This window comes from Macaca fascicularis, chromosome 3 (genome assembly GCF_037993035.2).
Source record: "Macaca fascicularis isolate 582-1 chromosome 3, T2T-MFA8v1.1".
Lineage (NCBI taxonomy): Eukaryota > Metazoa > Chordata > Mammalia > Primates > Cercopithecidae > Macaca > Macaca fascicularis.
The window spans coordinates 175826521-175849772 of record NC_088377.1 but is presented as its reverse complement, the minus strand read 5'-3'; the positions used below and the strand labels follow the sequence as shown (position 1 = coordinate 175849772).

The 23252-nt window shown below is 40.5% G+C and overlaps 1 protein-coding gene and 1 long non-coding RNA gene across 2 annotated transcripts in view; both read left to right on the top strand.

The window, feature by feature from the left end:
• Positions 1 to 1188: 1188 nt before the first annotated feature.
• Positions 1189 to 23252, top strand: part of SLC35B4 (solute carrier family 35 member B4) — a 28090-nt gene continuing 6026 nt past the window's right edge. The window contains exons 1-9 of the mRNA XM_005550814.4: positions 1189 to 1495; positions 8357 to 8470; positions 11057 to 11159; positions 13300 to 13349; positions 16367 to 16448; positions 16656 to 16716; positions 18248 to 18357; positions 18988 to 19063; positions 22106 to 22181. Coding sequence (XP_005550871.2) covers positions 1419 to 1495; positions 8357 to 8470; positions 11057 to 11159; positions 13300 to 13349; positions 16367 to 16448; positions 16656 to 16716; positions 18248 to 18357; positions 18988 to 19063; positions 22106 to 22181 — 749 coding nt within the window. The 5' untranslated portion in view covers positions 1189 to 1418. The remainder of the gene's footprint in view (positions 1496 to 8356; positions 8471 to 11056; positions 11160 to 13299; positions 13350 to 16366; positions 16449 to 16655; positions 16717 to 18247; positions 18358 to 18987; positions 19064 to 22105; positions 22182 to 23252) is intronic.
• On the top strand, positions 22239 to 22966 carry LOC135970242 (uncharacterized). The gene is made up of 2 exons (XR_010585844.2): positions 22239 to 22373; positions 22790 to 22966. It is a non-coding gene; the product is annotated as an uncharacterized lncRNA (long non-coding RNA).

Genomic DNA, 23252 nt, shown 5'->3' with positions numbered 1-23252 from the left:
AGACATGAACCCTCTGAAGTCTTTCTCGAGATCTGCAATATAGTTTGGAATGCTTTTTTCCCCCGTGGCTGGGAGATCACACTGGAATCATCTGAGGTACTCGTTATCAAGTGCAGATTACTGGGTCTCACTTTAGACCTACCAAGTCAAAATCCTTGTGTATGGGCTCTAGAAACCTGTATTTTTAACAAGCACTCCACGTTCTAATTCTAATGCATTCTAGAATTTGAGAACTGCTGCCTTAAAAAGGTGAGTAGGAAGAACTAACATGAATAGAATGCCTACTACCTGTGAAATTCAGTATTTAATGAGCACCCGTCTTGAGTCTGAACAGTGCTGGCACATTACAACAATGAATGAAAGAAAGTCCTGGGGTACATGTTCTGGGGGCACTGTGTCTCGGGTGAAAAAAATTAAAATTAAAAAAAAAAGGAAGGAAGGGAAGGAAGGAAGGAAGGAAGGAAGGAAGGAAGGAAGGAAGGAAGGAAGGAAGGAAGGAAGCTAGGAAGGAAGGTTGGTTCTTAGAGAGAGAAAGCGAAGAAAAGAAAGAGTCCTCACCATAGAGTTGCTAATAGAGTTGCTAACAGAGTCAATTAGTGCCCTGGGTGCCTCATTAAGAATGATAATATAAAAGCAATACACTTAGTATGTTAGGCTTTTCAGAGATCATATATTTTAATTCTCACAACCTCCAGGTGAGATAGGCATTCTCCATCCTCTCTTTACCAAAGGTGAGACTGAGGCTCAGAGAAGTAGCCTGAGACAGCAGCGCTGATGAGCCAAGATTCAACCTCAGAACCTCTGAGTCCCACTATTCTTTACTAGAGGTAGAGAGGTAAGTTCAGATGAATTTCTACTTCCACTTAGTTCAAGAAGCAGAGTTGTTTCAGATGCTAGAAGGTATCTATAACAAGCAGTCACATCTCTGTAGTTCTAGTGCCGCCGCTGCCAGCAAGTTTGTTGTGACCCTGGCGGCCGAGTTACTTTCTGCGCTCTGGGCGTTCTCGCAATAAACAGTCACCTTTGGGACTTCATTTCCCAGCAAGCCCCGCGGCCGCCTACCGCGCGAGGGATGCCGGGCACCTCGTCCCCCGTCTTCTCTGGCTGAGCTGCCTGGCGGAAGCGGGAACGGCGCAGCCTGACGTAAAGGTGCACGGCATCCTGGGACATGTAGTCTGGGTGGGGCTCGGACGCCCCCTCGGATGAATGGGACCGAGGCTGACTGCGAACTACAGATCCTTGGTGGCAGCGTCGGTGTTGACCGCGGGGGAAGGGGAGACCCGGCGCTCCCGGTGAGAGCGGCTCTCCAGGACCGTGCGATGTGCTGCGCTGCGGCGAGGCAGGAGGCCGGCTTCCTGGGGTAGCGGTATAAGCGGGCGCTTACTCTGTGCGCTCGCTCCCCGAACCCTGCACCGGCCATGCGCCCGGCCTTGGCGGTGGGCCTGGTGTTCGCAGGCTGCTGCAGTAACGTGATCTTCCTAGAGCTCCTGGCCCGGTGAGTGACCCGCTCGGGCCGCACCCGGTCTCCAGGGGCGGGGCGGAGGAAGCCGGAGGAGAGGTCCCCCCGGGACGCGCCCACGCCCTGGCCCCACCCCGCCGCCCACGGAGCCCGGGGCAGGACGGCCTGAGCCCCTCAACAATCCGTCCTGTCTGGGCAGCCTGGGACCCCGCTGAGTGCGCTGCTTCCCAAAACTGCGCACCGGCCGCAGTCCCGCCTAACAGTTTCAAAGCATTCCTGCGGGGGGAACACTCAAGGTGTTGCTGTTGTCACCCCTTTTCCACATTCGGGGGGGATTGATTGAAGCCTGAAGAGTTTTTCACATAACCGGTCCAAGGTCGGCGGAGAGCTAGTGTCAAAACCAAGGTTCCTTCACCAAACCACTCTCTCTCTTCCTTCCCATCCAACTCCAGCTCTTTTTTCGATCCTGTTAAATGGCACAGGCTGGACTTGAGCAGAGGTTTTTGACGTACAGAGTCTTTGTACATGCTGCAAAGAAAGTTTTACTTTTATTACGGCGTCCTGCAAAGCATTTGCTTTATTGGCCTTGGAGATGGTTATGAGTGCATACATAAATGATGCGGTAGAACAGATTTTTATGTAGAAGATCAGTCCACGTGACCCGAGAGTGCTCTTTGAGGTGGCTTGCAAAAAGAAAAAAAAAAAATTATATAGAAGATTGGTTCAAGTGACCCGAGAGGGCTCTTTGAGGTCGCTTTGAATGTGCAAAGTTCAGTGGATAGAAGCTATTACAGAAGAGACAACAGGTGGTGTGGAAAAGGCTCTAGGACTAAAAAGCTGTGTTGTGAAATTTCACTCTTGGCTCCGTCATCCACTGGCTGTGTAGCCCTTCAAGTCACTTAGCCTCTCTGGGCCTCCTTTTCCTGGCAGTAAAACAATACTTATAGTGTTTTCCAGCTCGTGTTTCTGAATCTATACATTACAAGTTGAGTATCCTTCATTTAAAATGTTTGGGAACGGGTGTTTTGTATTTCGTTTTTTTTTTTTTTTTTATTTGGGAATATTTGCATATACATAATGAGATATTTTAGGGATGGTACCCAAATCTAAACACAAATTCGTCTGTGTTTCTTATACACCTTATACACATAACCTTAGCTTGAAGGTAATTGTATACAATATTTTTAATAATTTGTACATGAATTAAAGTTTGTATACACTGACCTATCAGAAAGCAAAGGTGTCAGGTGTGGAATTTTTCACTTGTAATATCATATCAGTGCTCAAAAAGTTTCAGATTTTTTAGAGCATTTCAGAGTTCAGATTTTCAGATGAGAGATACTCAGCTTGTATCTCTGTTGATCATCCGAACAATCCTGTGCAGAAGATAGGTCAAGAATTATAAACTGTTTTACTGAAGTGGAAATGGTCCAAAGAAGTTAGGTGACCTTTCACTGCTTGTAAGTAGCAGAGCCAGAAATGGGAGCCAAGATATCTAAGCTTCTAGTCCAATACCTTTTTCAACCTCCCTGCCAGTTTTGAACTTGAGCAGCCCATAGATTTTGGTTATCCAGTTCTTCATGTGGTGCCTACTAGAAGTTTATTTTATTGGATATCATTGATTAAGTCATCCCGAAGCAACCAGTTTATTTAAGGTAAAGTCTGTATGGGGTTAAGTTTTGCTGTTATGGAGCTTGAAATTTTGTTATACAGAAAGTGTTGATAAAGGTCTCTTATTTGACTTAGGTGAGGGTCTTTTATTTGACTTGGGTGAGGGTGGTGAGGGATATAAAAATGACAAAAAAAAAATTGTATCCAACTGTAAGTCTGATACACTTTTAAAGGAAGGCCACTTTGGTAGCAGTTGATGTGAAAATATAAAAAAGTCGGCCAGGCACAGTGGCTCACACCTGTAATCCTAGCACTTTGGGAGGCCAAAGTGGGTGGATCACGAGGTCAGGGGTTCAAGACCAGCCTGGACAACATGGTGAGACCCCGTGTCTACTAAAAATATAAAAATTAGCTGGGCATGGTGGCGGACACCTGTAATCCCAGCTACTCAGGAGCCTGAGGCAGGAGAATCCTTAGAACCTGGGAGGCAGAGGTTGCAGTGAGCCGAGATAGCACCATTGCACTCCAGCCTGGGCAACAATGCGAGACTACGTCTCAAAAAATAAAAAAAGAAAATATCAAGAAGTGATTTCATCAGGCCAGCCATGGAAATGAAAGTCAGGGAATAATGGTAATATTTGTGTTGAATATGCCATTAAATTAAATCTTGCCAAAGGCTATATGACATGAGAATATGCAAGCAACTAAATCCCCTCTTTACTACTTTGTGAGCCCCTGACTGAATTACTTGATCTCCCTGAGTCTGACCCAACTGTAAAAGGAGGTAATGGTGATGATGGTTCTTCCAGCTTCACAGAGTTTTGAAGGATGAAGTGAGATGTGCGTGTAAAGCCTAAAGCACACTTGTAGGGCTTCCCATTCTTTCCAACAACTTGGTTTCAATACAGATATATTTCCTTTATGAGATGGTCCTGCAAAGTCCTGAACAAATCTGATTTTACAAAATATTTTCATGCATTATAGGAGCTTCTATTTAAAATATTTTGAATAATTTGTAAATAAATCATCACTTCTTATTTTGTTTGGTAAATCTGCATTTTTTGCATAAAACAATGGTTTTTCATAAAGTGGTGAGGAGGTGCATTTATTGAAATAATCAATGGTGCACCAGACTGAATAGAGCCCTTTCCTAATTTGCTTAGACAAGTCTCTACTTCTCGTGTTACAGATCAATAAAATAAGAGCTAGTTGAACCAGATGGCCTTAAGTTTCTTTCTAGATATGGCCTCGGAATTTGTGACTTTATCTTGGGACATCACAGTGGAAGAAGGCCCATAAATTTTTATAGCGTAGGAACTGTGCTTTTTATATTGGCTGGCTTGGAGCCATTAGGTGCTCTAATAAGTAGCAAGTATAATACTAAATATAAATGCTAAGTGACTTGCAGGAAGAAGAGGACATTTTAAACCATTTTCCCCAAATTGGAAAACAAATTTAGGCTTTTCTTTCTGATTTTTATACCTACAATTGGGACCAATATTAAAACACAATGCAGTGGACAGAGCAGATAGGTAGTAAGGGACGAGTGCCTTGATATTCCTCCTTAGGGAGCTTACATTCTACCTTGGAAACAAGATATACACACACCAGCTAACTAGGCAAGATATTACATGCCTTACATCAGGAAAACAATCTGAAACTTTTTTTTTCCCATTTTATTTTTCATTCAAGTGCCTGATCTTGAATTAAATCGTTTCCTAAATTCAGCAAAAGAAATGCAAAAGGCATAAACTATCTGCCCAATTCATTCTCTTCAAAGTTGCATCCTTTTTTAAATAAAAATTTGAATTTTTGCCAAGAGAATTCAAAGTAAGAGAAACTGTTTGCGGTTAGTGATTACAATTCCTGAGGAATCGAGCTCAAGAAAACAAGATTAAGGGATCCAAGTTTTTACTCTGAAGTTTTAAAATGAATTATTCAAGTTAAAATAAATAATTCCATTGGTAGCTATACAACAGTGTGTTTCGAAAAGGCTTCATAAGTTGAGTTTTCAAAAATTATTTGAGCACATTAGGGAGATTTGTAAATTCTATAGAAATAGAAACAAAAAGTAAATGAGGGTTGTTGCTGGACTGGGAAAAGCAAGAAATGGAAAGTGACTCAAAATGGGAGTAGAGTATCTCTTGGAAGTGTCCTAACATTAGTGGCAATTATTGCACAACTAAAAACCCATACCAAACCCCACTGAATTGTAATAATCATAATGCTAAGGGTAACGGCAAATGCCATTTCTTTGCCACTGACCCCTGGGAGACTTACCTAACGCAGTGCAATGGGACCCTCAGCGTCTTTAGCAATGGAATGAAATGGGCATATCAATACCCACCTCCATAAAATAAAAAGTACTAGGATGTCCTTTTAAAAAATCCTATAGAGAATACACATGTAAAGTGAATCGTTTTTTAAATCTCTTTTTATCTCTCGTAGAAATTATAAGATTCTAGATCACATTGGAACACTCCCATTCATTCTCTTGCTTGAGCGAAGGTGGGTCACTGATCCGAAAGTGAGAGCAGAAAGGTAAAGGGACATGGTCTGTCCCCTCACCATCCCTGCTAAGGCACTGGCTTCTGACGGCCTCCTCCTTCATGTCTGGCTCCCTCATATTGTCATCTTCTTGGGCAGGGATCCAGTCCCCTTCAAGCTGGGGGCTCCCTGGTAGCTGCCACCTAACTGTACACATAATTGGGTCTTGATCATTGTTCTTTAGCTGACTTGGCCTAAGCTTGTTAAAGAGAACATAGAAGGAAACTTTTAAGCCTCTTTTGGATTAAGTCTTGTGCTTGGCGCTTATATGTATTTTCTCATTGAATACTCACTACAACAGTGAAGTCAGTTTCATTTTAGAGATGAGAAAACTTAGTCAACTGGAATGTCTTTAAAAGGGGGAGGACCTTTTAAAGACTGAAGACCTTTCAGTATGCAAGATCCTGAATACTGGTCATCATACTTGCCTTTTTCACTCTGTGGCAGGCAGTGTGTTAAGTGCTTTTCAGGGATGACTCATTTACTCTACAATAAATCAAAGAGATAGGCACTTATATGGTTTCCATTTTAAAGATAAAAACACCAGACTTAGATATTCACTTCTGTCACACAGCAAGTGACAGAGCATCATCTCGCATGTCAGTGTGTACTTTTAAGCACAGTGGAGCATGGTGGTTCCCAACCTTGTGTCAGCACCTGAGAACTACCTGTGCATTCACAAACACAGCGATACATGCACTCACACACACTCTCAACCCTTTCCCTGCACCTCAACTGCTATTTCTCCAACCTGGCTGCACATGACAATAAAGTGGAAAGCTTTTAAAAGGTCAGATTCCAGGGTCCTACCCCAGACTAATCAAATTAGAAGTGGGAGAGTGAGCCTCTTTGGGTAAATAGGTTGTTTTTTTGTTGTTTGTTTTTGAGACAAGAGTCTCGCTTTGTCACTCAGGCTGGAGGGCAGTGGCGCGATCTCAGCTCACTGCAACCTCCACATCCCAGGTTCAAGTGATTCTCCTGCCTCAGCCTCCCGAGTAGCTGGAATTATAGGCATACACCACCACACCCAGCTAATGTTTTGTATTTTTAGTAGAGATAGGGTTTCACCACGTTGGCCAAGCTAGTCTCAAACTCCTGATCTCAGGTGATCCACCTGCGTTAGCCTCCCAAAGTGCTGGGATTACAGGTGTGAGCCACCGTGCTGACCATTTGGGAAACAGGTTTTTAAAGAGCAGAGTAGGCTGGCCCGCATTCCAAAGCACCGTGCTAGCAACCGTCTAGAGTTAAAGTTCTTTCTGTTGCTCATATTTAGGCTAGTGGTTTTAATTAGCTCCTTGAATGAGGTAAATGTCTTACATGATTATTTATGGATTCCTGCATTTAGCCTTGTCCTTTGAACATAAGAAGTGCTAAAAGAGAACTTGTTGAATTGAATAGGTAGCAGTTTTCAAGGAAACCTTCATAGGCAGCAGAACTTAAAGAGTAGCAACAGTTCTGCTTCAGTTAGTAAGCCTCGCTCTGTAGGAATGGCTCCTGCCTGGGCTGTCTTATTTTTGTGCCTGATGGGTATATTTAAGGACTTGTCTATCTTGGCATTGCTTTATATATAATACTAACACCACCAATGGAGAATGGAGTCATTTCTGATAAGTAGCATTATATTAATATGTAATAATACAATTACATCTCTGTCTTCATCAGCTTCAGGTAAATGCCTTCGGTCAAGATGAAAACGCAGAATACGAAGGCGGGTGAATATTGGGATTATAGGAAATCTGGAAGCTTCAGGAGAGCAAAGATAACTGCTCACTTTGTTCTTCTTCCAGTGATTGAGCAGAGCTGAATGGAAGACAAGCTCAAGAAAACCTGAACATTTTAAATGACTGGTTTTCAGAGTGCCTCAAGATGAATGTCAGGAGAAAGTTTTTAACTTTGTAAATTTGTTCCTAACAATCACTGTTGAACGTGGGGTATCTTCCCCAACTATTTCATAGACCGCTAAAGAGAATCTATTGAATTCCACAAGCATTTTTTGAGTGCCTAATATATTCAAAACACTGGGTTAAGTGTTGTGGAGAATAGTAGACTACGGCAGTGTTTTTCAGTCTTTTGTTCATTATGCCTCTTCCAGAATACTTTTTAGACGTTGTTTTCTTAATCCCTCCCCCAGGTGTACTGGTTCAGGTACTGTATGTATATTTGTATTTTATTATTATAAAAAGAATAAGATTCCCCCCATCCCAAGAACCAAGTTTTGCCCCATTGCTGGGCACCATTACCATTAAAGCAATGTCCCTATCATCAACATTGGGTTCATTTTTCATTTGACAGCAGTCTTGGTGATTCCTGGTCAGGAGGGATATATAAACATTCCAGGAGACCTGAGCATATTTCTGTCTCTGGGCTTTGCTGCCTAAGCTGACTAGGATCCTGATTAAAGACCTTTTTGGTGAAGCAAAGATCCCAATAAGAACTTATGACCAATTTCCTACAGCTTACTAGGAAAGCTGTATCATAGTTCTGGAAACAAGTGTGTCACAGTAATTCTCCCTCATGGCCTGGTACACGCAAGGAAGAGTAAAATAAGAAAGCTTGACATTCTTCTCTGTGAGATCAATGCTAAATATATGTGATCCAAAGGCTATGAACATTGAGATAAAGGACAGTGGGTAATTGAAATCCCTCCACCCTGTTATTCTGGCCCTCTAATTAGAATGCATTTTAGTGTTATCTCAATTTTTGTGCCTTTCCCCTCCTCTTTTGTTATTCACTATACAGGAAGCATCCAGGATGTGGGAACATTGTGACATTTGCACAATTTTTATTTATTGCTGTGGAAGGCTTCCTCTTTGAAGCTGATTTGGGAAGGAAGCCACCAGCTATCCCAATAAGGTATGGTACATTAGAGTCTCTTTTAGCTTTTGGATTTTTTAAGAAAGTAAAGAGGTGGTACCTGTATAAAAGGAGTATGAGACATTCTTTTGTAAGATTTATTTCAGAGATATCAGTAGAATACTAAGTCATTTTCTGAATTTAATACGTTGTGAAAATCCAGGGTGCCTACTTCCAAACTAAAATTTCTGCCACAAGATTTAAAATAACCATGATGGAGACAAGAGTGTGTATGTGTGTGTGTTCTTATTTAGTATGAGATTACTCAGAAGGCCTAGTGTGACCACAAATTTTATGCTGTCTTCTGTGTTGGTAAAGTTATCAAACATTCTAAAAGAGGAGTATCCTTGTTTCTCTTTAAAAACGAATGGCTTTTGGAAATAAATAGAGGTAGTAGTTACATAACTTTGTGAATGTACTAAGTGCCACTGAATTGTTCAGTTTAAAATGGTTAATTTTATGTTACGTGAATTTCACCCCAATTAAAAGAAAATGAATGGCAAGCGAAGTCAAAATTTGTTGATGCCAGACCTGTAGTCCATTAGTCCAAATTTGCCTAATTGTACTAATGGGGCCAAATAGAAAACAGGGCAGTTCTTATGATAAACAATGTATTGAAAACTCACCTTTCTTGCTGAGAGTGACTCGAGATAAAAGTGTAATCCATCCAATTGTGAGAATTTAGTAGGATGGTATCACTTACTCCCTTTTAGAGCGACATTCTGGTATGAATATATCCAAGTACGAAGGCGAAGGCCCATCTTTGTTGGTTTTCTTTTGCAGCATTCCTACGTAGCCTGCTATAGAAAATCTGGCTGAATTTTGTTAATATTATACTTTTAAAGTTCCCAACGCGATGCTAAATATTCCAGACACTTTTTGTTTTTCATTGGCTTTAGTATCTGCATAAAACTTTCTGCCCCTAAATACCGGCATTTACATTGCAGTAAAAGCCCCAGCATTTCTTGGCTCCTCTGGCCCTTTCCCGCCTCTTCCCACTGTCTCTCCCCATTCTCTCTACCACTAGCATAGATCAGGAAGTATACCCTGTCACCGTATCTTTTATAATAGCATCCTAGCTGACTGACTTCCCTGCCTCCCACCTCGTCATCCGTCCATTTCACTTAATATCATTTTATCACGTGGCCTCACTCTGTGGTTACCATGATGTTCTGAATGACATCCAGACTCCCCAGCCTGCCCTTTGAGGGTCTCTGTGATCTTGCCCTCATAACCATATTCCCATGCATGTCCTATGTGTGGTGGCCATTTTATTTTCTGTAGGTGGAGCCATAATCAAAATTTTGCTCATGTCATTCATCCCCATCCACAATTTCTGGGCAAGCAATGTGGAATAAATTAATTGTCCTAAAAGACCTTGACAAACTCTCTGTAAATGGCACGTCTTCAAGATAGAACTAAGAAAATTTGGCAAGAAACCTGATAAAGTTGCAGATAGTATGTTGTTTAGAAGCTGTGAAGAAGCTGTTGCTGGTAATTTTGCATGTGTGTTCATTGTCAAGTTCCTCAGACTCTCCAGACTATATTAGTTTAGCCTTGGCTTGACTGGCCTGTTGTGGTGTATGGCTCCACACCTAACTAGCAACGCAGAATGGGTTCTTTCAGGGAAGGTCGCTTAGGACTCACTGCCGTCATATCCTTCAGCTGTGCAAAGGTGGAAAATGGTTGGGAATCTCAAAGATCAACATTTCCTGAAGAATATGGAACCACATATTTGCCTTTGCCCTGCATTCTTTAGCCATTTATTTTAAATACTGTTTTTTCTCTTACTGAATATGGTAAGTTGAGTCATGTGAAATTTCTGGCATTCAACTTGTTGACCTATAAAAATGGCAATTTTATATAGTTTAGCCCAATATATGTAGAAGGCATCTTATGTATTTTCTGGATCACAGTGATGACATACAAATGTAAAATTGTTTGTTTATTCATCTGTTCATAATTATTCATTTGTATTTATCCCTTTAAGTTATTAGGGTTACTGGATTTTTTTTTTTGTTTGTTTTTGTTTCTGTTATTATTTTAAGACCTATAAACTTTCAAAAAACAGAGACCCTGATTTTAAATAAAAATCTGTACAAGTCAAACCATGTCCTCATTAATTTGGAGGCCACTAGTTCAGAATGCGGGAGAATTTAGCAGCTGCTAGGCTGAAAATAATCCTTAACTTAGCGAATACTTTCTTTAGAAACAGCGAAAATTAACAGTACAAACAAGTGTATAGAGGACGTTTTTGAGAGAATCAGCCATTTGCAAGTTCTTCAGAGGTATATGAAAATTATTTACAAAGAACCAATGCAATCATTTTAAGTTGCTATGTATACTTGAAAAATATTAATGTTTCTTTAAATGTATTTTATAACTCAGACTTTCCCATGTTAGTCTGGCTTTGTGAAGCATTTTGATACTTACTTAGTAGTTGACATTGCATGATAATAGCGATGCAATTTTGTAACGCAGAGGAAATATGCAAAATGCCTTTTTAGCCAAAAATACATATTTCCTATACTTGATTTTCTTGAAATCCTAGATTCTGTTTGATGAGCTATTCTGTCTGCATTTCAGGTACTATGCCATAATGGTGACCATGTTCTTCACCGTGAGCGTGGTGAACAACTATGCCCTGAATCTCAACATTGCCATGCCCCTGCATATGATATTTAGATCGGTAAGTGCTGCCGGATCCCGTGTGTATGTTCGTCTGAAAAGTATAGTTAAATAGGTCAATTGAATATATGGCAGAACTAGAAGGGTCTTGTAGTAAGTGGTCTTGAGTAGAAGAATAGGTTTGTGAATGCATGAGCAAAAATGGCTTTCATCTGAAAAGTAAGGCAAAAAGAGAAATCTCAAAGTGGATGGTTTACTTTTATTCATCTGAGGTCTAATGAGTGATTAATAAAAAGAAAATTAAATTTTCCCTAGGAAACAGATTTTGCCTTCATTTTCCCTCATCTCTTTGATTTTATATTCAAACATGCTATGTTATTTAACGTATTTCTTATCACTTACTTCTTTCTTTCATAAAAGTACATTTACTTCCAGAACATGAAAGAGATACTTGTCTTTTCTGATTTTATTTTTTAAAGCAGAGACTTGAGATAATAAAGGGAAATTCTTGATGAAGGTAGAGTTTCTCCCAAAGCACTCCAGGCAAAAAAGGCTGATAATTGTGATGATAACATTTCCATGTGGTCTGAGATTTTTGTGAGATTGTACTGTTCCCGGAGGGAGTTTCCAAAGCAACTATAATAATTTTTTTTTTTTTTTTTTTTTTTTTTTTTGAGACGGAGTCTCGCTCTGTCGCCCAGGCTGGAGTGCAGTGGCCGGATCTCGGCTCACTGCAAGCTCCGCCTCCCGGGTTCCCGCCATTCTCCTGCCTCAGCCTCCCGAGTAGCTGGGACTATAGGCGCCGCCACCTCGCCCGGCTAGTTTTTTGTATTTTTTAGTAGAGACGGGGTTTCACCGTGTTCGCCAGGATGGTCTCGATCTCCTGACCTCGTGATCCGCCCGTCTCGGCCTCCCAAAGTGCTGGGATTACAGGCTTGAGCCACCGCGCCCAGCCAGCAACTATAATAATTAAGGTGACCTTCAAAGCATTGAAAACATAGTAGACTTTCAATAAACACCTGTTGATTGATTGTCGCCTTTTTAGAGAGCAGAGAGATCCTTGCATGACTTTTCCCATTAAAACTAGTCAGGGGCTGGGCGCGGTGGTTCACGCCTATAATGCCAGCACGTTGGGAGGCTGAGGTGGGCGGATCGTTGGGAGTTCAAGACCAGCCTGACCAACATGGAGAAACCTCGTCTCTACTAAAAATACAAAATTAGCTGGAAGTGGTGGCACATGCCTGTAATCCCAGCTACTTGGGAGGCTGATGCAAGAGAATCACTTGAACCCGGGAGGCAGAGGTTGCAGTGAGCCAAGATCACACCATTGCATTCCAGCCTAGGCGACAAGAGCAAAACTCCGTCTAAGGGGAAAAAAAAAAGTGTTCAGGGGTGGAGGGTGCAGGTAATAGGGAGAAGCTTATTAAAAGCTCTTATAAATTAGGTAGATGGAAATTTTGACAAATATAAGTCCATGATATCATTTATTCCTGCTAGCCCTAGCTTCAACACTGACCAATTATAGTTGACCCTTGAACAACATGGGTTTGAACCTCATGGATCCACATATATGCAAATTTTTTTCAAACAAATATGAAAATACAGTATTCGTGGGATGTAAAACATGCCTATAAGTAGGGCTGATAATGACTATATTGAGAATTGATCCTTTTTATTCTCGTTGTCATCTTTAAAAGGTTTTTTTTAAAATATATATACACACACACATATATTTTTGGAGACAGAGTTTCGCACTTGTTGCCCAGGCTGGAAGTGCAATGGTGCCATCTTGGCTCACTGCAATCTGCACCTCTTAGGTTCAAGCGATTCTCCTGCCTCAGCCTCCTGAGTAGCTGGAATTACAGGCGCCTGCCACCATGCCCAGCTAAGTTTTGTATTTTTTAGTAGAGACAGAGTTTCACCATGTTGGCCAGGCTGGTCTCAAACTCCTGACCTCAGGTGATCCACCCACCTCGGCTTCCCAAAGTGCTGGGATTATGGGCGTGAGCCACCACGCCCGGCCATCATAATAGCTTTTTATGGTTTATACTTTTGCCGTCATAAGAACAACTAAATCTTACTAATTATTCATCCTAGCCTCCTTCATTCCATGTTTTTCCCCCTTGCCCATGTTCCTATTCATCTCGAATTATGTTTTTTTCCTAGTGCACTAAACCTGTTACTGTTGTCTCCTTTTGCAGGGTTCTCTAATTGCCAACATGATTCTAGGAATTATCATTTTGAAGAAAAGGTAAACAATATACTTCTATATTTTGTGAATGGAAATGATATCCTGAGCCCCTGTCCATAAGCTAGTCATCTGGATTCCTTGTCCCAAAGTAGTGATAAGTTTGCTTCTGGCCATCTACCTCTTTTCTTAGTTCTTTACCAGTGAGGCCCAATCATGCAATGTCCTGAAGCAGCTGACCAGGTAAGAGGCGACACCTGTGGGGTCTCTATGTAGAAGTGAATAGCTCTTGCCATCGTTGAATTTTAGTATCATAATAACCTGCGAAGCCAACTTAAAAAGATGATAGAGAGATTCACTGTGCAGTATGGTCACCATGAACCACGTGTGACTATTTACATTTACATTTTTCAAAATTAAAGAAAATTAAATATTTAGTGTCTCAGTTTCATTAGTCATGTACACTTTTTTTTTCTTTTTTCCTTTTTTGGAGACGAGGTCTCATTCTGTCATCCAGGTTGGAATACAGTGGTGCGATCTCGGCTCACTGCAGCCTCCAGCTCCCAGGTTGAAGTGATCCTCCCACCTCAGCCTCCCAAGTATTTGGGACCAAAGGCGTGTGCCACCATGACCAGCTAATTTTTTTTGTATTTTTGGTAGAGATTGGGTTTCGCCATGTTGTCCAGGCTGGTCTCAAACTCCTAGTCACATTTTCAGTGCTCAGTAGACTCACGTGGCTGGTGGCAACCATGTTGGAGAGCCCAGACGTGGAACATTTCTAACATCCCAGAAATTCCATGGGATGCTGCTGCCCTAGAAGATGCTTATCAGTACAGCATAGCGAACTAAGGAATGGTTGTACATATTAAAAAGGAAATTCCTAACAAAGGCCCAAATAGCCAAGAAGATGGAAGGAAAGGTTCAGGGCTGTTCTTTGTGACCATCACCAGTGGCTCTCTTTGGGATAGGAGCAGGAGGTACCAGAAGTACCTGGGATGCTTTTTCAAAGTATTTGTCTCTCACCTTCACTCTGAGCTTCACCCCTCACTCCTAAGCAGGAAGGATGTTAGCGAGAGACAACACATACAGTTTGGGAAATTTCTCAGGGAAAGTTCACTGGTAAGACCAAAACTATGTAAGTGATGGCAACTTTTCAATGTATTTGATATCCAGCCCCAAGCTCTCTATACGTGCTTGGAAAGTAGCTTTCAATTCAGAATGTGAGAACCTAGAGTTTTTAAGTATTAAGGGCTGTGTCATAAAAAGAACAGCTGTCCTGTCCTACTAGGCTCCGTATCATGGACCCTTTATCTCCTGAGGCTTATGAATTCCCTGAAAAGTACTACTGTAGTTTTCTTTCTTTCTTCTTGGTTCTCTGCATTTCAACATGTATACATATGATGGTCAGGTTTATTACCTTTGAAGTGATCACTATGCTTCTTATCGTGTGGAATTCGCCTTGGGACAGGCCTGTGCTCTTTTCCAACCTTTGATTCTGGCTCGTAACAAGGATACCAAAGAACATGTTATAAGAGGAGTTGTGTTCTCCTGGTATTGCCCCAAAATATTAGGGGTCTTTCCCAAGCATCTGTTGCCCTTAAGAACTTGTTCTGACGGTGTCATCTTGCATCTGTCTAAGCCTTTTGACTCTTTTCTATGTGTATCTCTTTCCCATAGAGCAGGAATTTCCATAAGTTAACCTTCCAATAGAGTGAATTAACTTCTTATCTCCTTTTCTCTTGGGTAGAAGACCCTCAAGTTCATAGTGTGCTCCTCATTCCAAGATTTGAAGATCAAATCTATATTCACCTTACCCATGCCTTTGTTATTCTTTTTGGCCTGAGTTGTAAACCTCTTCAGCGTGATCTTTCTGAACTGAAGAGGTTCTTTTTTTTTTTTTTTTTTTTTTTTTTTTTTTTTTTTTTGAGACGGAGTCTGGCTCTGTCGCCCGGGCTGGAGTGCAGTGGCCGGATCTCAGCTCACTGCAAGCTCCGCCTCCCGGGTTTACGCCATTCTCCTGCCTCAGCCTCCCGAGTGGCTGGGACCTCAGGCGCCCGCCACCTCGCCCGGCTAGTTTTTTTTTGTATTTTTTAGTGGAGAAGGGGTTTCACCATGTTAGCCAGGATGGTCTCGATCTCCTGACCTCGTGATCCGCCTGTCTCGGCGTCCCAAAGTGCTGGGATTACAGGCTTGAGCCACCGCGCCCGGCCGGTTCATTATTTTTTACCGTACGTCCGCTCATACCTGCTTCCTCCCCAACTGCTCTCTAACATGGTCTTCTTGGCCCTTTTGGTCCCTTTCTGTGCTTATTAGCTAGTTCTGCTGGCCTTTTACAAAGTACTGTGACCAAAACAATACTATGTATTTGAGTAGAAAACCTGGGATGGTTCATCTTCTTAGTTAAATTTCTTTTAATCCTTGCCCGAGGCCTTTTGCTTGATCACCAAGAATCTGAGAGGGTGCTAATGATACTAGCTAATGTGAAATGGTACTGTTATTACTGCCTGTAGTTCTATAATCTGAATATCCTTCCCCTCATCCAACTATGCCAACATTTTAAAACAACATTAAGTCATTCAGAGATTTAAAAAAACAAGCCTCCCCCAGAGAATGGATGATTGGATTATGTTCTGAGTATTGAATCCTGCTACTTGCACCTGATAGCCTGTTCTTCCACTTGCATAGTGTGTCTTAGGACACAGATTTGGGCCCCCTAAAGACAGGAAAAGCAACAGATCCTAGTAAGGACTGGGTCAGGCTTTCATTTGGACTCTTGAGAGCAGAATGCAACATCACATCCGGTCTATTTCTGTTTTTATTTCCTGATGAAATAATCGATTGGTCAACAAAGTGTTGGAGACAGACTAAACAGTACCAAGGAAAAGTGTTGGTTAGAAACCAGTCAGTATCCTGATTCATTCATATGCATACTTCTGTGGACTCTGCTGGAAAATAATCCTGTCTGTCATATTTTAGTGATTTGTACTTTCACGCACCATCTGATTGTAAATATCACTGGGAAATTCATATCTGTGCTTTCCTAAGGTGTTTTTCTTCTTCTTTTTTTTTTTTTTTTGCAGATACAGTATATTCAAATATACCTCCATTGCCCTGGTGTCTGTGGGGATATTTATTTGCACTTTTATGTCAGCAAAGCAGGTGGTAAGAAGCTCACAAATCATTTTATGTTCACTACTTGCTATTGGGGCCCAGTTACCAGGCAATTAATAAAATTCAAAATTTTAGGTAATACAAAGATTTTGAAAGAGAAGAGGGGAGGGAAATGGGTAACATAAATATTTCCCTTGTATGTTGGCGCCTTGCATGTAGTTCTGCTCTCTGTACCTAGTTTATTTTCTTATTTCCTAGACTTCCCAGTCCAGCTTGAGTGAGAATGATGGATTCCAGGCATTTGTGTGGTGGTTACTAGGCAAGTACAATAATTATAATAAAGCTAATTGCCTCTGCAGTTGTGTTTGCTGAGTTTTCTCCTAAGAGACATGTTTCTTGGCAAGAAGCTTCAGCTAAACAAATTATGCCATGGAAGAGAGGCACCTGGGATCATATTTCTCTGAACCTTAGCGTTCAAGAAAGGAAAAAAAGAAAATGCCCCCACATCCGTGGCAATATGTTCTACAACATGGATCCATGTTTTTCTTGGATGCCACTGGTGTAGAAAGAAGTGTGTGTCTACTTGCCCATCACACTCTTTGAATGTCATCCGTCTCTTCACGATCTGTCTGCCGAGCTGAAGCTTCTGCAAGAGAAGGGCCCGTTAGAGCAATTGACTCTTTAAATTTCCGAGGGACTCATTTCTATAGACTTATTTTCTTCAGAGGTTAGCTGTTCCATATGGCAGTGTTCCCAAACCTGACTGATCATCAGAATCTCCTGGGGAATTTTTAAAAATACAAGGATCTCTCTGTGGAATTAAATAGGCAGCTCCTGGAGAGCTTTGTTCTCCTGTTTTTTGATACGGAGGTGAGATCGTCCCAGGGGCTTTCAATGATAACAATAACAGATTGAGACTGACCAAGTGGAAGAGAAATAGCAGTGAAAGAACTGTGTCCTCCTTGCTTCTTGGCTTTGAAACTTTATCCCTTTAGGTTGCTGTTTGTAACATAGAAAGATCCTCATGCGCTATTAGAAAAATACCCAATGAGAAAAATGTGCAAAGGATGTGAACATATAGTTCACGGGGGAAATAGTAGTACCCAACAATTTTAGGTTCAGCCTCACTAGTCTAGTAATCAAATAAATGCAAATTGAAACCCAAATGCAATACCTTTTTATGTTGGCCTATCATACCGGCAGGATGATAAATGGTTATCTCATTGCTGCTGAGGATACAGTAAGACAACTATTTTTATAAAAATAGTTTGGGCATAAATGGACACAGCTTTTACGGAAAAATATATATGTATATTTTTAAATATATTTATTTATAAAAAGTATTGTATTTTTTAAATGTCCAACAGCCTTTGACTCAGTAATTCCACTTATGAGGGTTTATCCTAAAATATATCAACATTTGTTTAAAGATTTGTATACAAGGATGTACATTGATTTTAATAATGAAATAATTGGAAATAACCATTCTCATACATCTAAGTATGCTATATCCATATCATAGTCATTAAAAGTATTCTTTTGAAAAAATTTTAATGACTGATTTGAAGGAAAAGTCCAGGCAAAAGCTCATGAAAAAAGCAAGATATAAAATTCCATATGCAATCTGATCCTGTCTTAGTGTAAAAAAATTTACATAAACGAATATATAAGGAGATGTAGAAAGCTGTAAAGGACTAGATGGTAATAATATATTTTTATTTCTTTTTACAATTTTGTACATGTTCTACAATTAGTTTGTAATATTTGCAGGACTTTAAACAATAATGTTCTTCAAGAAGAACATCTGGAAATGAACAAATGCAGACATCTTGTAACCTGATGTTTTATAGGTATTGGGGCACTGACTTTTGCTCTTCTGATGTCCGCAAGGATGGGTATATTCCAAGAGACCCTCTACAAACAATTTGGGAAACACTCCAAGGAAGCTTTGTTTTATAATGTAAGCCACTTGTTGAACCTGGGAGCATGGAAATTCCTAAGTTGTAAAATGTTACTCCAAGTGAACTATTCCCATTCTTCTGATGTAAAATGTTACTCCAAGTGAACTATTCCCATTCTTCTGATGTAAAATGTTACTCCAAGTGAACTATTCCCATTCTTCTGGTGTAGTTGGAGGTTGATTATTAGTAGATGGCTGTAAGACCCACAGACTGAAGCGGTTTTGATGGGATGCTCTGGTGGGTTCTGAGTCACAGTTCACTGCATGAGATGACACAATCAATCAAAGCGAATTAAATTGTGTCTGCATATGTAGCAAGTCCTTTTGTGCAAAATGACTATATGTTTAAATTTCTCCATTCCCTGTTGTTGAGGAAAGGATGCTGGCTCTGTTGTTTGCTTTGTCTGTGATGGCCCTCAGACCCTATAAGGGCAAGAACCATAATTTGGGAGTTGATATCCTGCCATACAATGTGAAGTAGTCAAGAAGCACCGTATACATTTAAGTCTAACTTGCTTTTCTTTATATTGCTGTCAAACAACCTGTACAACTTTTAATCATTGTAAAGCTACTCTAATTATTCTATAATGTTTTTGCACTTACACTTATGTGACCAATTTCTTTCCACAGCACGCCCTTCCACTTCCTGGTTTCATCTTCTTGGCTTCTGATATTTATGACCATGCGGTTCTATTCAATAAGTCTGGTGAGTTTGGGGTTAGACAGTAGAATTACCTGACAGTTTCTGAGGCAGAGTCTCAGTTTTACTCTTGACTTGACCACGGCCTTTTTCATGATCCTGTTCAAATCATGTGTTCCTTTCGAAAATGTCTCCATTCCACTTTCCAGTCATTGCTGCAGCAAAAGCTTTCAGAGGAGTTTCTCAATTATTTACAAATGAAGTAAAAGAATATTTTTGAGTTTTCTATTTTGCTTTGATATTTGTGTGTTTGCATTTGAATGTGAAATGTTTGATGTTTTGAGAATGCAAATGAATACTTATAGCACACTGCAGAGACTGGAGCCCTGAGAAGTTGGGCTGCCGTCCAGCTCTCTCAACTACTGTTTATCCTTCTCTGTCGTGAAAGGCAGAGCTGCTCACAGATCCATCCCAAGCTGCCGTGGAGCAGAGCAAGAGGGGAGCTCCATGATGACAAGGTTTTTCTCCTAGTTACACATGAGATAGGCAGCAGATGAATAAGCAAAATTAGTTTTAAGCTTCTAGTGTAAGTTAGCTGTCACTTTTTTAAATGGCCAGTTAATAAATTAGCTATAGATTGTCAGTTAACTTGACAGGGATCACTTATATGATCTGATTATCTACTAACAGCATTATATAGACAGTGAACACACAAGGAACAAATAAACATTTTTAAAATCAAGCTTTTATGTTGCACACACCTCAAATGCTTAAGTGCATTTTGTGGAATGACAGTAGGTGCTCAGTAAACATTTGTTTGCTATCTGAGCATGAATCGTGAAGTTATGACTATTCTCTGCATTTATAGTGTTGCCTCTCCCATTTGCCCCACCCCCCAAAAAATGTGAAGGTAGTGTGTAAGAAAGTTTGTAAGGCTCTGAATTACTCAAATAATCATGTCTTCATATTAACACAACAGTTTTTAAGATCTCTGAGAAATCCCACACAGCAAAGGGCTATTGAAATAAAAATGTCAAATTCCATGTGATTGATTTAATTGTTAGAATGCTTCTAAAAATCACAGGGCTAGACATTTATGATAAAATGTTTTACAGAATCTGCCTTCAACTTCTTCAGAATCATTTCCAAGTTAAAGATACATTTTCCTTCTCTTGCTTTTCTTGAGATTAAGTGTCTGAGATCCGTGAATTTTCCAAGAGAGCTAAATGTCCATCAAAATAAGTGATATCATTGTCTTTCCTTCAGAGATACAGTGTATCTCTGAAGTTATTAAAAAGTAATCACTTTTGTTAGCTTCCTTTTCATTTCAATATTTGCTAAGTATATCAAAGACAATAGAATACCAGATTATTGGCATTGCCCACTGATCCAGAACCAAGTTCCAAAACTTAGTCTTTATGTGTGTGTGTGTGTATATATATGAGACATTTTATTGGTGAAAGAAAATTGATGTTTATTTTCTTACCAGATCTCAGCATCATTGTATCAGAATTTCTTAAATTATGCTGTATAATTCAAAACCTGAAAACAATTTAGTAATACAAAAAAACTGACCCGTTGAGGATTTCTATGTCTTTATTCTCTTTCATCTTAGATATTTTATTTCCTCCCACAAATTTACTGTGCAAGTGTCATTATATAAAGCTAATATAAGAGTGAGTGTGTGTGTGTGTGTGTCTGTCTTTTAAGAGAGACAGGACCTCCCTATTGCCCAGATTGGTCTCGAACTCCTGGGCCAAAGGGATCCTCCTGCTTTGGCCTCCCAAAGTGCTAGGATTACAGGCGTGAGCCACTACTCCTGGCCTAAAACTAACATAAGAATATATTTAAAGTTATTCACAGTTCCATCAACCTAGACATCTGCTAATTTTATTTTTATTGGTTTTCTTCTAGACCATGTCTATTTACAGAGATTCTTACATAGCTGTAATCCTTGGGTGGATATAATTTTATATTTGTTTTTTACTTTTTTTCTGAGTTTTATGTGGCTATATAATCTCTACAATTTTCGTTTTTATCAAATGTACAATGCCTCCTCTAATGAAAGTACCTTTGTTTATGTAGCCATTGCACCATCATTGGACATTTGATTGATTTTGATTCAGAGTTATTCTTTATTATGTGTAGTACTTTAATGAGTGCAGAACTTTTTTCTTCCTTGGAATTAACTAGGATTAATTCTGAAGGATGGATATGAATAGTTTCATACCCTTAATAAGGATTATGAAATTGATTTTTTGAAGAATGAAACCAAGTTATACTGCCACCAACCTGTGGCTGCCAGTTCCATCACCAACTTGCCGGATTAAGATATTATTTATAAATTTTGAATTGGCTAGGCACAGTGGCTCAAGCCTGTAATCCCAGCACCTTGGGAGGCCAAGACAGGCAAATCACCTGAAGTCAGGAGTTCAAGACCCGCCTGGCCAACATGGCGAAACCCTATCTCTACTAAAAATACAAAAATTAGCCAGGTGTGCTGTTGTGCGCCTGTAGTCCCAGCTACTTGGGAGGCTGAGGCACAAGAATCACTTGAACCTGGCAGAGGTTGCAGTGAGCTGAGATCACGCTACTGCACTCCAGCCTGGGTGACAGAGTGAGACTCTGTCTGAAAAATAAATACATAAATATTGAATTGCTAATTTTGTAGCTATAAAATGGTACAGTCTTATTTACTTTGGAATTCTGTAATTACTAGTGTGATTGAACATATTTCCAAACGGTATTTAGTTACTAGCCGCCATTCCTCTTGTGTTGAGTAGTTAAGGCTGTCTGTATCATTTTATCATTCTCAACTTTTCTGTGCTTCGCAGTGTTTCTTTGTAAAGTGAGGTACTAGTCAGGCAAATGGTAAAGCATTTCCTTAAAAATTAAAACGACTATTTGTTTTAAGAAACCAATTTAATGACTTTAGTGGCTGCCATAGACTGGAGTCAAGGCAAGTAAAGTGATGTGTGGTCCAATTCTATTTGCAAGGAAGACAATGTTGCTGTTCCTATTATGTTCAGTCTGTATTACCCTGTTCAAACTATGAAAAATTCAGCTGTGAAAAAGTGATGTGGCTATATCCTCTTGTAACCTCTACAGAGTTATATGAAATTCCAGGCATCGGAGTGACCCTGCCCATCATGTGGTTCTACCTCCTCATGAACATCATCACTCAGTATCCTTTGGACTCTGCCGTCACCTTTATGTCGTCTTCAGGTTCTTTTGGCATAGGAATGGTCATTCTTGTCTTCCAACAGTGTGTTGACTTGAATCTGATTTTTGCTGGATTTATTCTGCAGCAAGCTGGAGACAGACCCATTCAGGGAACTCCTTGTAGAGGGCAGAAGAGGTGCTAGTGGTGCAGTAGGTCAGTAAGGCACAGGGCAGCGGGAGGAAGTGCCCTGAGTGGAAGCAGAGGAGTCCATTGATTGATAGTGGCGGGTGCGGTGGCTCACGCCTGTAATCCTAGCACTTTAGGAGGCCGAGGCGGGCAGATCACTTGAGGTCAGGAGTTTGAGACCAGCCTGGCCAACATGGTGAAACCCCATCTCTACAAAAATACAAAAGTTAGCCAGGCATGATGATGGGTGCTTGTAATCCCAGCTACTCCATAGACTGAGACAGGAGAATCGCTTGAACCTGAGAGGTGGAGGTTGCAGTGAGCTGAGATCATGCCATTGCACTCCAGCCTGGGTGACAGAGCGAGACTCCATCTCAAAAAACAAAAAACTGTATAGCTTGAATCATCTGTGATTTCTACCTGTGATTTTTTGGTGTCCTAAGGTATTTCCAGTGATCACAAGCTGCTGCAAAGTCCTGAAAGAAATTTCAAATTAAGAGGCTGAGGTGGGAGGATCACTCAAGTCCAGGAGATCGAGGCTGCAGTAAACTTGATCACTCCACTGCACTCCAGCCTGGGTAACAGAACATGACCCTGTCTCAAAAAAAAAAAAAAAGAAATTTCAAAATAGCTTTCATTTTTAAAAATAGTTATTTCGAATGATCTTATATTCATTATGAAAATAATTATGTCTTTGAAGTAGTAAAACGAATCACAGTTGACCTCATTCCTCTGAAGTCAGCTCCTTGATTTGCCATAGAGTCCCTTTCTGGAGGAGAGGATAGAAGGGCTGGAGGCAAGATAAATAAAGGTGAATGGGATCACCCTTACCGAGAGTGTCACCCTCTGTCATTACCTTGGAGGTACCTGTCATTGTAACCATAGGAAGACTCCAACATAAGAATA